Source organism: Zonotrichia leucophrys, chromosome 28 (genome assembly GCF_028769735.1).
Source record: "Zonotrichia leucophrys gambelii isolate GWCS_2022_RI chromosome 28, RI_Zleu_2.0, whole genome shotgun sequence".
NCBI classification, from domain to species: Eukaryota; Metazoa; Chordata; class Aves; order Passeriformes; family Passerellidae; genus Zonotrichia; species Zonotrichia leucophrys.
Window position 1 is genome coordinate 2,882,160 of NC_088197.1, and position 15,853 is coordinate 2,898,012.

The window sequence follows — 15,853 nt, forward strand, 5'->3', positions numbered from 1 at the left end:
CCTTTATCTTGCAGTTTTGCCCTCTGGGTAGGGAGCACAGAGGCACAGCCTGGTGAGAGGGACCTGCACAGGCTGCAGGGAGTGGGAAAAGGAGAAATTCCTGCTCCTGCCTGTGCTGGGCTGTCCCTACACAAAGTGATGGAGATTTCAGTGCTGTGTGACTGTGCTGGGGCAGAGGTGCCTCAGCTCCTCGTGCAGGCTGGAGTCCATGGTTCTGCTGTGGCTTCCTGGCCTCAAAACCTTCTCCAAAAGGAAATTGGCTGCCTGCACTGATCAGTGACCAGGTGAGCTGTTCCCTCAGGGTGTCCCTGCAGCTTTGTCACTTGTTTTATGGAATGAGGCACAGCTGAGGGCACACAGGCCATGTCCCCATAGAGATGGGGCTCTCCTTACCTGAGGTGTCTGGTGAGGGGAGATTTTCAGGGTGCAGAGTGAACCCCTTGTGCCATCTGCCCCTTTTTATCTCACTGTGTGCAGCCCTCAGGCTGATGGGCTTGAACTCCAGCACCTCAGGTAATTCCATGCTGGAAAAGGAGACTTTTTTCAAACTACATTGCCCTTTTCCCCCCTTGTTTCTCTTTCTTTCCCCCCCTTGTTTTCTCCTTTTCCCCCCCTTGTTTTCTCCTTTTCCCCCCCTTGTTTTCTCCTTTTCCCCCCCTTGTTTTCTCCTTTCCCCCCCTTGTTTTCTCCTTTTCCCCCCTTGTTTTCTCCTTTTCCCCCCCTTGTTTTCTCCTTTTCCCCCCTTGTTTTCTCCTTTTTTCCCCCCTTGTTTGCTCCTTCTTTCTCTTCTTGTTTCTCCTTCTTTTCCCTCTTCTTTGTCTCCTTGTTTCTTCTTCTTTCTCTTCTTGTTTCTTCTTCTTCCTCTCTGTTGTTTTCTCATTTTCCCTCCTTGCTTCCTCCTCTTCCCACCTTTATTTGCCTTCCCCTTTTGTTTTCCCTTTTCTTCCTTATTTCCCCTCTCTTTCTTCCCCCTCTTTCCTTTCATTTCATTCCAATTTCTCAGACTGGGAAATTGAAAACTCCTTTTGCAGCAGCTTCTCCCCTCCCCTATGAACCCCACCAATACATTCCCTGGTATTGGAATAATTGCCAATATTGCACACAGGACGTGCCTGAGCTTGTCTGAACCTTGCTGCTTGACCAAATAGTGGCAATTGTGGTGTTTCACCCCACAGACACTTTTGGCTGTGGGTGTGTGGTGTTTCACCCACAGACACTTTTGGCTGTGGCATGTGTGGTGTTTCACCCCACAGACACTTTGGGCTGGCTGGGTGTGTGGTGTTTCATCCCACAGACACTTTTGGTTAAATGGATTTGTGGTGTTTCACCCCACAGACACTTTTGGCTGTGGATTTGTGGTGTTTCACCCCACAGACACTTTTGGCTGGCTGGGTGCTGCAGCTGGGCCTGTGGGGACAATTCCAGGCCTGCAGGAGCTCTGGTGGTGCTGGGATGGAGCTTCCCCCCATAACAGGGGCTGCTCCTCAGGTTTCCCTCTGTGGAGAAGCTTTAAGGTGATGGTGAAGGAAAGGAGTCGGTTCTGATGGAGGGTTTGGATCCAGAGCTTTATTCTGGCCCACAGGCCTCTGAATGCAGCACCAGCTCCAACAGAACTCCCTGAGCCCGTGGTTGCTGCTCCTTTAACCCCGGGGAGAGGGGCAGGGAGCCACCAAGCAGGGACAGGAGGGGAGGGACAAAGGGACAAAGGACACCTGGATGGCCCCAATGCCCCTCTGGGGTGTGATGGTGTTCACAGGGGTCCCAGGGTGAGGGAAGAGATGAGAATGTTGACTCCATGTTTCAGAAGGCTTGATTTATTATTTTATCATATATATTATACTAAAACTATAGTTAAAGAATAGAAGAAAGGATTTCATCAGAAGGTTAGCAAGGAATAGAAAAAGAATGAATAACAAAGGCTTGTGACTGATTGAGACTGTCCAGACAGCTGGACTGTGATTGGCCATTAATTAGAAACAATTAACATGGAATAATCACAGATTTACCTGTTGCATTCCACAGCAGCAGTTAACCATTGTTTACAATTTGTTCCTGAGGCCTCTCAGCTTCTAAGGAAAAAAGATCTTAAGGAAAGGATTTTTCAGAAAATATCGTGGCTACACAGGGAAAGAGGGCATCCTTTGAATCTGCCAATCACTTGAATCTGCCATCACCTTTGAATCTGCCAATTCCATACCCTTCTGGAATTCCAGAATTGGCAGACAGTGCTGGGAGGGGAAAGGAGAGGTGACTGACACACCTGGGAGGGAATTATTAGGGAGGGACCCAAGGTTTTGGGGTAAACCCTGAAATCACAATGAAATACCCTGGTGTCCATGACTAAAACCCCTTCCTGCTGCCCTGCCCAGCTCCTGCAGCTCTGGTTCCCCCAGCAGCCGAGGAGGGGCCCCCCCTGCACTCAGACCTGTCCTATTACTCCTACGAGTACGACCCCGACGCCTTCGCCGTGGAGGGCGACGCGTTCGAGCTGGTGGCAGAGCTGAGCACGGCCAGCACCTCCAGGGCAGGGGACAGCAGCCAGGCTGAGGCCACCCCAGCAGAATGGTGAGTCCACATCAGAGCTCTGAGCCACCTCTGGTGTCCTTGTGCTGGTCAGTTCCCCAAAAAGGGAATGGGACAGCTCCAAAAGGCTCTGGGACCTCATCCCCAGGGGAATGGAGTGATGTGTCACTGGGTGTGTTCAGCTGGAGCAGAGGAGCCCAGGGAAGGTGGGGAGGGGGAATGGACATGGATCTTGCTTTGGAGTGACAGGGACAGGAGCCCAGCAAGGGCTGCAGCTGTGCCAGGCCTTGGCATGGAGCTCAGGGCAAGGTTCTGCCCCCCGAGGCTGCTGGGCACTGCCCAGGCTGCCCAGGGAATGGTGCCAAGGCTGCCAGAGCTGCAGGAGTGCTTGGACACAGAATTCACACAATTCACATAGTTCACAGAATCACTGGGTTAGAAGAGACCTCCAAGGTCATCGAGCCCAACCCAGCCCCAACACCTCAGCTGAACCCTGGCACCCAGTGCCACATCCAGGCTTTGTTAAACACACCCAGGGATGGGGACTGCACCACCTCCCCAGGCAGCCATGCCAGAATTTCATCACCCTTTCCATTAAAAACTAAAAGAACGATAAATTTTTCCTAATATCCAACCTATATTTTTTTCCTGATATCCAACCTGTATTTCCCTTGGTGCAGCTTGGGGCTGTGTGCTCTGGTTGTGTCAGTGCTGCTGCAGAAAGAGCCCAGCCCAGCTGAGCACAGGCCCCTTTCAGGAGCTGCAGAGAGCGATGGGGGCACCCCTGAGTCTCCTTTTCTCCAGGCTGAGCACCCCCAGCTCCCTCAGCTGTTCCTCACAGGGTTTGTGTTCCCAGCCCCTCACTGACAGAGCCCTCAGGGCTGCTCAGGGTGGGGTTTTTGGGGTGTCTGTGCAGGGACAGGGCCTGGATTTGATCCCTGAGGGTCCCTCCCAGCTCTGTGACCTTTTCAGCTTTTCCCAGTCTCACTGATATCTCACAAAGATGCATCACAGCAAGGTGACTTTTCCTCCTTGTGTTCTCTTCCCCACAGAAATACATAATTTAAATCCAGAGAAGAGGCTCAGAATCGACTCCTGTATGAGTTTGCTCCTCCAGATGATGACCTGCTGCAGAACAGAACCTGAATGATGACTACTTGCTGATGCCCTCAGAACTGTAGGCTTTGCTGCCCCACGGGGCAGATCTGGAGCTCTAAGGGGGACACTCAGAGTTATTTTTCTGTCCATTTTCCTGCCTTCTTGTGCATCCTCTTTGGAGCCCTCCCAGTGATGAGAGACCAATATGCTGTGTGCCCTCTAGGTGAGAAAAATAGGGGCTGGAATTCAAACTTTGATAGAGCATTTCCAAGTGTTTTCTCTGCTATCAGGATATTCTGCAAATGCCATTTCCTAGCTACACTTAGAAGCTAAGTCCAGGCCTTGTGCTTAGCTGAACTGCTGTTTGAGGAAAGATGGCTGAGAAGTTTTTTTGCTCCAATTATAATAATAAAAAATCAGCGTGTTTTGCCAATTATGACATAGCAAGAGGCTGCTCATCTTCCCCAGCCCATCAGGAAAGAAACACTTCCCTGTGGCTCCACTATTCAGGGAGGTGCATTTAACCTGAGAAAACTGAAATCCACTGCCAGGGCTGAAAGGTTTCATGTCTGCTGCTGTTTGCAGCCTCAGCAGAGGCAGGGCTGAGGTGGGGGAGCCCTCTTTGTGTTGCACTATGTGCTGACAGGGGCTGCTTGCAGCCTTCTCAGCCCCTAAAAATGAACCTGGCCTAGGCAGAGCCCTTTTTAAATATTTGCCTGGCTTCACCAACCCCTTTTACTTTGCTCCCACTGGCATCCAGCACAGCATGTTCTGGTCCTGGTGCTCCCTGGCCAGTACCAATCCCTGGTGTCACAGGCTGGACTCCCTCGGTCTGACCTGCCCCAAGCAACGTGGCAAAACTTAAAAAGAAAAGCTTTGTGTTCCCAAAAGTGCAGGAGCCAAGATTTTTTGAGTTTCCCTTCCTGCCTGGAGCAGCATTGTTCTCTTTGGAGGAGTTACATGCAATTGCCTCTTGCAAAATAGTGTTAATATTTTATCTTCCCACTTCTATTGTTACCAGGACCCAGAGCAGGGTGGAAACTCCTTTTTGAGGGTGTTTATTGGTGAATGGAAACAGAAAAAAAAAGCCTAGCTCCATTCATTTTTAAAGCTTGTTTACACAGGAACCATGACAAGAATATATCCCAGTATAGACATTCCATTCCAGAATAAAGGCAAGTTTATTCCAGAAAAATGTCCACATGGGGACAACCAGGAGGTATCCCAGAGGTTGGGCATGTGTAGTTTCCAGTCCTTTTTGTCTGGGGCCAGACATTTGCAGAATGCAGTTGACATGATGAAGGTCTGGCTCTTGAAGTTCCCAGAAATTTCTGAGCTGCCTCAGAAGCTGGCAGCTGTGCCAGCCTCCCCTCATGGGGATCCTGCTGGGATGAGGGTCCAGGGTGTGCAGGGGCAGATCCTGCCCTCACCCTGGCAGCTGCATTCCTGCCTGGCAGGTAAATTAATGCCTTTAAGCTAAAATTCCACCTCCTGCAAGCAACTGTCCTGGCAGGCTATTGTGTACACACAGAGGACTGAGTCAATATTTATCCCTGGGTAAATAACAGGCCTAGTGTGAGCTGCAACAAGATTCCTTTTTTTCTTTTCTTTTTTTTTTTTTATTTTCTAAAACTTAAAACTGCACAATACAAGCCCTGCTGTTTGCTGGTTCAGGCTGCAGCTGTTTGGGGCTGTGAGTTTGAGGATGAGGCATTTGGTCACCCTGGTGATGGCTGTGGTTGCCTTCATCCATGAGCTGGGACCTGTGCTCTGCATTCCTCAGTCCCTTTCTGGTGTTCCTCTCCTCTCTCTCACCCATTGCACACCCAGTGGAGAGATATTTGAAGTAATTTGAAATTGCTTGCCCCTCTCACAGATATTTGGGCACTCAGATCTCCTCCTGGGGATGAGGAGGTGAGGGTGGGGAGCTCCAGCCAAGAGTTAAACCTGGCTTTCTTCCCTTTCCTCAGGCTGTGGGACATGTAATGTCCTAATTCCAGCTGCAGACATCCCCCTGCTGCTGCCAGGTAAATAATTCCTGCTGGTGGTGCCAGCCCATCAATCAGGGCCTTGTCTGAGGCATCTCTGTGCCAGTGCTGGAGGCAGAGGAGTCTGGCTTCTGTTTTACAATTCAAAGGAAAGGCAGAGAGCCCTGGACCCTCAGAAGGCAAAGGCAGAGCAGCTTTAATGTCCTCAGAGCCAGACAGAGCAGGGCAGTGTGTGGGAGGGGATGGGACAGGGTTTCTGGATCCTCACTTCACCCCCAGCCTTGGCACTTCAGTCCCTCTTCTCTTGGCAGCCTCTGCCTCCCTCTGCTCTTGCTGCTCCAAACCAACTCCTCTTTGTGGCTAAAAAGAAAAAAAGGTGATTTTATTGAAGGAAATGAATCCAGGAACCTGCAGTTCCACCACTGTGGTTGCCTTTTCCCCCCATGGCAGGAATAAAGGAGGTCTCTGCTCCCTTCTCCACCCCAGCTGAGGATCCAGAGCTTTCCCCTGTCCCACATTTGCTGTTCATGTTTCTTGTAGCCATCATTCACTCTTATCTAGGGGGGGAAAAAAAAATCATAGATTATTTTTCCTCCATTGTTCAACACCCTGCTTGGAATACAGAAACAGCTGAACAGACTCAAAGCCATTCACAGGCTTAGGCCCAGCTCTGCTCAGTCTCCCTCCTGTCCCTGGGAGCACAAGGACATCTCAGGCTCCCACTTTATGCACCTCAGCCAGGCAGTTTAGACAGAAGGATTGGTTTTGTTTTATTTTATTTTATTTTATTTTTCCACCAAGGAAAAGACCAGCTGGGTGCTGGAAAGCCAAAGCCAGCAAGGCCAGCAGCTGCTGCTGCTGCTTTGGGTTATTTCTGGTTTAGAGACTTTGCCTCCCTCTATCAGAGATATTTCTCCTTTCCTTTTCCTGATGGTCCCTCACTGCAAAAGGAGAAAAATGCCAGTGGGTTTGTAAGACACAGAAATTTCTTCTTCCATCGAGTTCTGTGACTGAATAGCTGCAGCAGTGCTAGTTATCAGTGATTGATGCTTGCAATCCTTTCAAGGAAATGAATATTTATATATTTGTAACTGTACATTATGCAGAGTAATCATTACCATGGTATTTATTTTAAAGCAATAGCCCCCCTTGTTCTTTCTTGTCCTGTGTTTTGGTCTTGCCTCTTCCCCTCCTTCTTAATCAGCCTCAGTAGAAAGCAAATACCAGAAGAATGTTCAGCTTGCTTGAAGAACATCCCTGACACACCAGCACTTGCTTTGCTCACACTGACTGTTGACATTTAATGCACAATAACCTGGTTTTCATTATTGTGAATAGAGAAACTCTTTAGAAAACCTCTCCCAGCCTGGCTTTGGGGTTGGGTTTGGGGTTTTTTTTAAGTCTCTGCTGTTTCTGACTGAGTGCCCAGCACCTGGAGCCCAGCTTTGTGTTTCCCCTGCCTTTTGCCCCCACAGGTACACACAAACAGCTCTCTGACCAGTTGTTGGTTTGTTCACACACATCTTAGCAAGTCTGAGTCCAGAAAAGTGTTTGTTTTAGATTCTGATAAATATTTTATTAAAAACTGATTTTAAGACAATCCTCTCTGCCTCTTATTCACGCTTTATGTTGTCATGCCTGTGCTGGGAAAACAAAAGAATTAAGGGGCTCTAAAGAGGTTTATTGCTCATTTCTACCTGGCTGCTCTCAGAGCTGTGCCCCAGTTGTGTCTGAGAGATGAGCAGGCTGCATTTTGTCAGATTTGCAGCAGGTTCCAACAAACAACAAACCTGAGCACCTCTTTGATCAGAGCCAGCTTTTGGCTGTGGGTGACATTGCTCAAAGGGAGTGTGGAATACCAGAGGCTTTGCTCCATTCCTACTTTACTATTTCCCTCCATGAGACATCATTTTTTTACAAAATCCATTAACACAACTTTGCCTGAAAGAAATGATGGATGCCAAGGGTGATTTGCAAAAACAGGGATGAGTGAAGGGGATTTTTACACCTTTTTTCAACAGTGGGCTGACATTGCTGACAAATCAAGCCAAGAATGTTTTTGCTACACAAGCCAGCGCTCTGCACTCTTTTGACAGACTGGTTTAGTTCAGGAGAGTCTCTTTTGAAACATTTGGTTTTGCAATGATGGGTCTTTTTCAGTTTTAGGGGAAGGGAAAATATGCATTTAAATATGCACTTAAATATGCATTTAAGGACAGAGAGCAAGCCAGGAGCAGGACTAGCAGGCAGAGAACAGCCAGGTTGGGAGCACCAGACCCAGCTGGTGGTGTGGGACCAGCTGAGAAGGCGGTGTCCCAGTGCAGGATGGATGTGTCCAGCACTCAGCATCTTGTCTGGGCAAAGAATCCCACAGCCTGGCTTTATTCATCCTTATCTGTGCAAACAGTGAAAAGCACTCCTGGGAAACGCTGTTCTGGGTGAAACTTGTGGAATTCCAGTGCTGAATTCCTCTTATCCCCTCTGTGTGCATGATGAGTGCCCTGGAGGCTCACACCAGCGAGTGCTTGGAACGGGGCAGCGTTTCCTTGGAGGTCTTTAGGGACGTGGTGGTTTTTTTGCTGCCCCTGAACACTCTCCTCTTTACCTTCTCCCGAAAATCCTCCGACACGTAATAATACACAAAGGGATCAGCACAACTATTGAAGGTGCTGAGGGCCAGGCTGACCATGTAGCTGAGGTACAGCCGGCCGTGCAGCCGGGAGCAGGGGCTGGAGTAGTGAAGCAGCAGCAGGATGTTGCTGGGAGCGAAAAAAACCACAAGAGTGACCACCATGAGGGCCGTGAGCTTGGCGGCATGGCCGTAGCGGCCTCCCCCTCGCAGGAGGACGCGCAGCACCGCGCCCGAGCTCAGCACCAGCAGCACCAGCGGCAGCAGGAAGGCGCAGGAGATCAACACCACGAAATAATAAAAGTAAAACCCATCATCGTCATGCCTGGGCAGCACATCGTGGCACAGCGTGAGGCCTGCCCCGAGCAGCGGGTAGGATTGCTGCTGCAGGGTCAGGGGCAGCGTGAGGGCGGCAGAGCAGAGCCAGACCCCGGCACAGGTGCTGGCGGCAAAGGTGGGAGTGCGGAAAGCGCGGGAGGAGAAGGGGTGAGCCACGGCCAGGTAGCGATCCACGCTGATGCAGCTGAGCAGCAGCACGGAGCAGTACATGTTCCCGTAGAACAGCGCCGTGGTGAGGCGGCACAGCCCTTCCCCGAAGGGCCAGTGGTTGCCTAGGAAGTAATAGGAGATCTTGAAGGGCAGCACGGAGATGAGCAGCAGGTCGGCCATGGCCAGGTTCATGAGGAACACGGTGGGGGCCCGGCGCTCGGCCCGCGTGGCCAGCACCCACAGGGCCAGGGCGTTGGAGGGCAGCCCCAGCAGGAGCACCAGCACATACAGACACGGGATGAGGCGCACGGTGACGGCACTGCCCAGCTGGGCACGCGTGGCCTCGGGGATCAGCAGGTAGGTGACGTTGTTGACCGTGGCCTGGTCCCCCGGGATGGCTCGGGGACAAGGGGTGACCTCTGGTGCGCTGGGCTGCTCGCTGGTGCTGTTCTGGGAGTAATCTGGGAGGGGAAGGAGGCCTGTTACTCACTCAGGATGTTACACACTCAGCCTGTTACACACTCAGCCTGTTCCTCACTCAGCCTGTTCCTTACTCAGCCTGTTCCTTATTCAGTTTGTTCCTCACTCAGCCTGTTCCTTACTCAGCCCTTTCCTCACTCAGCCCGTTCCTCACTCAGCCTGTTCCTCACTCAACCTGTTCCTTATTCAGTCTGTTCTTCACTCAGCCTGTTCTTTACTCAGCCCATTCCTCACTCAGCCTGTTCCTCACTCAGCCTGTTCCTCACTCACCCTGTTACACGCTCAGGCTGTTCCTTATTCAGTTTATTCCTCATTCAGCCTGTTACTCACTCCGTCTATTCCACACTCAGCCCATTCCTCACTCAGCCTCTTTCTTATTCAGTTTGTTCCTCACTCAGCCTGTTCCTCACTCAGCTGGACACTCTGAGCACACAGCTCACCCCAAAGGCTGCTCTTTGTCTTTTCTGCTGGGGTCCCTACAACGGGGAATGTTCTGGAAAGGCTGTTGAGTGACAGGCAGAAAAAGCTGGCAGAGTTAGGTGTGCAGGAGCCACCCTCAGCCACCTCTCTGAGAACAGCTCTGATTCCTTTGCCCTGTGGTTTCCCACAGCTCACAGTGGACTGTGATGCTCTACAGCCATCAGCAGGCCTGGGAATCCAGAGAGAAATTCCCATGTACAGCCATGAACAGGCCTGGGAATCCAGAGAACAATTCCCCTGTACAGGCCTGGGAATCCAGAGAGAAATTCCTCTGCTGGACTTTCACAACAATCTGAAGTTCTGGAGCCACTCCAGTGTGAAGTTGTGGCTCTGGGTGTATTATTAGCTGAAGATTTAGCTTTTGAGTCCTTTCTGGTTTACTGTTCCTCTCTTTTTCCTTTCTCTTTCTAGTTTCTTCCACCCCAGCTTCTTTCTTTGCTGTATCACCTTTGACAACCTCCTGCTTCAACAAGAGCCACACGAAGCTCTATCAGAGCATCCTCCCTTGTGAACCCATTAAAAAAAGGGATTTCAGGGATTGTACAAAGCTCCAAACACCCAGCACTTTAACAAGAGGCAGCTTTGACCCAAAGCAGACACTCACCATCATAGTCTGAGGCCAGGCAGAGTCCCCAGAGGGCCCAGCAGAGCAGGAGCTGCCTGATCCCAAGGGTGCCCATGGCAGTGCAGGGTCTGGCAGAGCCCAGAGCTGTGTGGGAGCAGCAGCAGCAGCAGCAGCAGCAGAGGGACCCTGCTCACGCATTTCCTGCTCCTGCTGCTCCTTAACCCTCGGAAGGATGAGGGGATGGAGGGGCTGGCACCGCTGGACACCCCCAGCGTCAGACTGGGGCTGGGAGGGGCTTGTTCACCCAGTGTGAAGTGTTTTAGGGCTGCACTTCATCCTCAGAGTGAGATGGTGGCTCAAGTGACTCATCTGGGTCTCCTTCCTGCTCCGGAATATTCCTGGAAATAACAAATGTGGGGTTTGGTCTGCACGTAAACAGAACGCAGGCAGCTCAGCCCGTGGAAATGCTGAGCATCCTCACACAGCAGAGACCTGAGTGGCTCTGTGGGCGAGCTGAGGTCTTTTCCTCAAGCCTGAGTCACAACAATTGCTGGTACTATAAACAGGGAGAAATCCCAGGCACCAGAGCTGCAGACCACCCAGATCTGCCAGTGATTCTGGGGAGATGTTCTGGCAGTGGAAGGGTTTTAGTGTCAGCCTTGCAGCCTCCAGGTCAGGCTGGACCCTTCTGAGTTCCCCTTTATTCCCTTCTATTCCCTTTTATTCCTTTTTATTCCCTTTCATTCCCTTTTATTCCCTTTTATTCCTGGCTAAACAGCACCAAGCTCCTGCACCTTTAACTACAGAGAATGGTTAAAAGCCCTCTGGTTTTTGGAGGACTTTGCACTGGAAAGCAGCAGCAGGAGCACCATGACACACCAAGGGTGGGTGGCACGGAGAGGAGAAGCTTTGCTTCCCCTGATAAAGCACTGGGACAGGGAGAGCAGCTCCAAGCAGCAGGAAAGGGGCCTGCAAAGGGCACTCAGGAAGTCCCTGCTGGTGGGGAGATAATGGGGAGCTCCAGCCACTCCTGCCCCACTAAAAGCTGCTTTTCCCCACAGCTGAGCAGTCCCACCCTCACAATCCCCACTGGGCCTGGGATAAGAGCTCAGAGCAGCACAGGGAGCTGCAGACAACCCAGATGATGCTGGAACAGGGCCTGGCAGAGCTTAAATGAGCCTGAAGATCCTTTGCTGCCAGGTTCCCCCTGCTCTAACCCCCAGAGAAGGTCCCTCCTGTGCTCTGCTCTGGGAAGCTCCTAAATCTCTCAGATTGTTGTTAATTGCTGCCCTGAGATGTGCAGGGTGTCTCTGTTTCAGCCCGTGTGTCTGAATAACGAATCCGGACTCTTCACTTTTCACTCTTGAAGTTGTTTATTAATTCTTATCTATAAATTTTTACTTTCTGTTCAGCAGGGCAGCCACAGGCACTCTCTGTGCTGTCTTTTTATACTACAAACTACCTATAACATATTTACACTTAATTCCCAATACCTATCACCTGTGTTAGACAGTGCACTTCTACTCTAAACCAATCCCAGAGTGCCAACATCACTGCAGAAAATGGAGAAGAAGAAGAAGAAGAAGGAAGAAAGGAGAGAGAAGGAGAGGAGAAGAGAAGGAGAAGGAGAAGAGAAAGAGAAGAGGAGAAGAAAGGAGAAGAGAGGAGAAAAGAGGAGAAGGAGAAGAAGAAGGAGAAGGAGGAGAAGAAGGAGAAGGAGAAGGAGAAGGAGAAGGAGAAGGAGGAGAAGAAGGAGGAGAAGAAGAAGAAAAAAGGCTGGACACACCCAAGTTCCTCCATCTTGTTCCCATGACCCCCATACAAAAAATCCTAAAATCTACATTTTCACCCTGTGATCCTTTTATTATTATATTATTTAAATGTCTGTGACTTTCAGGTCCTCTTACAAAGCTGGTAACTTGCTCCAGGGGTCAAAATCAAATCCCCAGGTGTTCTGGACTGTGTGCCAGGGTCTCTGAGCCCCCTGGTGGGGTTCTGGGCAACCCTGTGATAATTTTATTCTACTATTTAAACTTCTGTGACTTTCAGGTCCTCATACAAAGCTGTATGAGGTCAAAATCAAATCCCCAGGTGTTCTGGGCTGCGTGCCAGGGTCTCTGACCCCCCTGGCAGGATTATCATCAACTGTGGACACCCAGAGGGATGCACTGAGCTCTGACACCTAAATCCTCTCCCATGTCCTGTGTCAGAGCCCCAGTGTGGCGTGGGTCAGTGGGACAGGAGGGTGCTGGCTTTGGGCTGTGCTCTGCAGGGAAGGAAGGAAGGACAGGAGCTGGAGCCCAGGCAGTAGGAACTGTAAATTTGGTTTGGCAAGGCGAGGAGGAGCAGCTCGTTTCTTTCTCCTCTCCTCATGAATGGCCTCTTCTGTGAAGGTTGCAAATCTGAGCCTGGCTGCTGTTTGATGAGATTCTTCTATTCCAAGGAGAAAATGATCCTATTTCCTTTGCTTTCACCATATTCCCACATCCCTGTGCCGAGCGTGTCAAGAGGTGGGGTTGCACTGGCAGGGAGAGGGAAGATGCAATGTTAGATGTTTTGCTTTTGTGATTCTCTCAGGATTTATGAACCATTGCAGAATGACTCATGTGGCCGCATATTTTCCATGCCTCAGCCAGGATCCTTTCCATGCTCTGTATGCAAAAAATTAGCCATAATCAGGTTCAGATAGTGTGCAAATCACAGCCCTGCTTCCTATGGGCAGGTCTCTGGAGTGGAGCAGAGAGGGGTTACTCATCTCTGTATCCGTCATTTTTCAGATGCTGTGTGATCTTTAGTGACTGCCTTCGATGCAGAACAGCTTGCCTGAAAATTCTGATGCCAGAGGTTTGTCACGGCTTGTTAACATCTCTTTAAGTCATGTGATCCCTGCCCTGTGGGGTAACAATTTGGTTTTCAAGTAATTCATTGTGCAATAGATCATCTCCTGGGAGCAGGGGCTCTTCCATTCCGTGCCTCTGAAGCCAAAAGATGTAATGCTGGAAATCAGGCTGGGGATTTCAGAGCTCGGAGGGAGGGTGCAAACCCCACCTGGCCTGTCCCACACATCTTGGAGGCTTGGTGTCCGGTTTTCGGCTGTTTGAAGGGCCTGGAAAGGCCCGGAGTGGCCTTGGGGCAGCCCTCGTATCAAAGGACGAGAAGAGGCTTCAGTTCTTCTTTCGGTTTTTGTTATTAATTGTTTATCTAAAAGATTTTCTTTCGCCCGACAGAGTCTGCTCAGCAGCCAGCCATGAGCACACTGTCTGCCCTCTGGACAGCCACCTATCTTTATACCCAAAGTTACGTGTACAATATTTATCATTTTTCCCCAATACCATTTATTCTTATTGCCTGGTGCACTTTTAGTAATGACCAATCCAAAGTGCCACCATCACCATAGAAGATGGAGGAGAAGAAGAGAAGAAGGACAGGACACACCCCAATTCCTCCATCTTACTTCTCTAAACCCCCCTGTACAGAAATCCTAAACCCTGTGTTTCACTCTCTAATTAACTCATCCCTTCACCATTCACCCCGGTGAAGTCCTCCCATCCTCATACAGGTGTCGTCTCCTGTGTAGGATCAAAGCCCAGCCACCAGACACTTCTGGAACATTCCAGGACTCCCGAGCCCCCCAAGGGTGGTCTCGGTGACTCGGCATCTCAGGACTGAGATGCTGAGATCCCACAGCTTGGAAGAGCAAACTGTGGTGGGTAAAGGATGGGATTCACTGTGGCAGCTCCAGGGGGTTCCTGGAGCTGGTTCTGCAGGTTCTGCACGTTCAAAGTGCCCTAAAATCTCTGACACAGGTCCCCTCCTTCTCCCTGGGCCATCCTGAGACTCTCCATGGCTCCAGGGAATCCTCTCCTCTCCTCCTGCTCATCCCACATCTCTCCTGTTCCTCTGGGATCCCACCCTGGCTGATCCCAAACTTTCTCCTCAGCCTCACCCTGCTCAGGGAGGCTGCTCAGAGCTGCTCTTCTGCCTGCTGGCAGCTGTCACTTCACACCATAAAAGTCCATGTGAAGACATTTTCCATGAGTATTTGAAGCTTATTAACACCCCTACAGCTCAGTGTTGTGGAATAGCTTTTTGGGGGCCTTTCTCAGTAAAATAGTGACAGTGGGGTGGGGACTACCTGGTCTGACACAGCCTCATCATCATCATCATCATTCCTTTTCAGCATCAGGACCCTTTGGATTCATTCTTTATAAAGAATGAATCCTCTTTAGCACAGGTTAGGAGTTCAGTTAACTAGGAGTTTATTTAACTAGGAGTTTAGTTAACTCCTCTTTAGCACAGGTTAGGAGTTGCCAGACTTTAATTTAGCCTGTAAATTGAATTAGTTAGTTGTAATCCAGAAGAATGGTTAAAACATGAAGAAAACCTCAATTTGTGTTTGCTCACCAGACTCTCTCACTGATGAGAGAGCCCCAGCTCTCCCAGTGCATCTCTGTGATGAGGAAACAATTTAAAAACATCCTGTAATGTTAAATGCTGAACTCAGGTTTAGCAACTCTGGGTTTAATTGTGCAAACCATTTGTACCTATTACATCCTGCAGACCTGAGGGATATTTTTAAGCTGTTTGCTGTTGTCCACTCCAGGATATCTCCAAGAGCTCTCATGTCACACCTGGCTGTGCAGCACAGGGACTTTGTGAGAGGACTTGTGCAAAGTGGGCTGTGTCCTCTGAGACCCCACCACCACCATTTTAATCCAATTATTCTGTGCACAGAGGATTGTTCTGGGGAGAACAACCCTTGGTTTCCCTGTGAGTGAGCAGGGGGCTGCCCAGAGAGCAGAGCTGCCTTTTGTTATGGCAACGGAAGTGTTGGGGATGATGTCAAGGAAACTCCTATCAGCTCTGGGTCACATCACTGCAGCTTCATTTGCAAAATCCACTCATTCATTTGTCCTGCAGAGCTCACAGGGAACACACTTCAACATGTTATTAGCCAGGAATTTGGGGAGGCTGAGGGAAAGGCGGGTGGAGGGTTATTTTCATGGTTGCAGTTTGTGTTGTTTTAACCTGTAGCAGATGTGTTTGTGGGGTTGGGAGCTGGGATCAGCCCCTTCCCCCGAGCCCTGCTGGTGTTCCCTGAGGGGCTCCTGGGGCTGTGCCTCCCCTCAAAGGTGCTGCTGGGCAGGAACCAGGCTGCAAGGAGCCACTGCCTGGCAGGGCACAGCTCCAGAGCTGGAATAATCCCACAAGGATCAAATCCAGCCCCTGGCCCTGCATCTTTGTGAGACAGAGCAGAGCCTGGGCTGGGAAAAAGCTGAAAAGGTCACAGAGCTGGGAGGGACCCTCAGGGATCAAATCCAGGCCCTGTCCCTGCAGCCACCCCAAACCCCACCCTGAGCAGCCCTGAGGGCTCTGTCAGTGAGGGGCTGGGAACACAAACCCTGTGAGGAACAGCTGAGGGAGCTGGGGGTCTCTCATCACTGGGAGGGCTCCAAAGAGGATGCACAAGAAGGCAGGAAAATGGACAGAAAAATAACTCTGAGTGTCCCCCTTAGAGCTCCAGATCTGCCCCGTGGGGCAGCAAAGCCTACAGTTCTGAGGGCATCAGCAAGTAGTCATCATTCAGGTTCTGTTCTGCAG

General features: G+C 50.5%; 2 protein-coding genes across 3 annotated transcripts in view; one reads left to right on the forward strand and one right to left on the reverse strand.

Moving 5' to 3' along the window:
• The window catches only part of CPAMD8 (C3 and PZP like alpha-2-macroglobulin domain containing 8), a 68,662-nt gene extending 61,516 nt beyond the window's left edge, over window positions 1–7,146 (forward strand). For both annotated transcript variants that reach the window (XM_064734391.1, XM_064734392.1), the window contains exons 42-43: window positions 2,370–2,565; window positions 3,576–7,146. In XM_064734391.1, coding sequence (XP_064590461.1) covers window positions 2,370–2,565; window position 3,576 — 197 coding nt within the window. In that variant the 3' untranslated portion in view covers window positions 3,577–7,146. The remainder of the gene's footprint in view (window positions 1–2,369; window positions 2,566–3,575) is intronic.
• Window positions 7,147–8,118: 972 nt separating this feature from the next.
• On the reverse strand, window positions 8,119–10,367 carry F2RL3 (F2R like thrombin or trypsin receptor 3). Its single transcript, XM_064734547.1, has 2 exons — window positions 10,292–10,367; window positions 8,119–9,188 (listed from the first exon to the last, which is right to left on the reverse strand). The coding sequence occupies exons 1-2, from the start codon at window positions 10,365–10,367 to the stop codon at window positions 8,119–8,121; spliced, it is 1,146 nt and encodes a 381-aa protein (XP_064590617.1).
• Between the last annotated feature and the right edge of the window lie 5,486 nt (window positions 10,368–15,853).

Bases quoted from the DNA above. Each gene is read 5' to 3' on its own strand.
- F2RL3 (XM_064734547.1), bottom strand. From the start codon at position 10,367: ATGGGCACCCTTGGGATCAGGCAGCTCCTGCTCTGCTGGGCCCTCTGG. The intron at 9,189-10,291 runs GTGAGTGTCTGC...TTCCCCTCCCAG, and splicing joins CCTGGCCTCAGACTATGATG to ATTACTCCCAGAACAGCACC.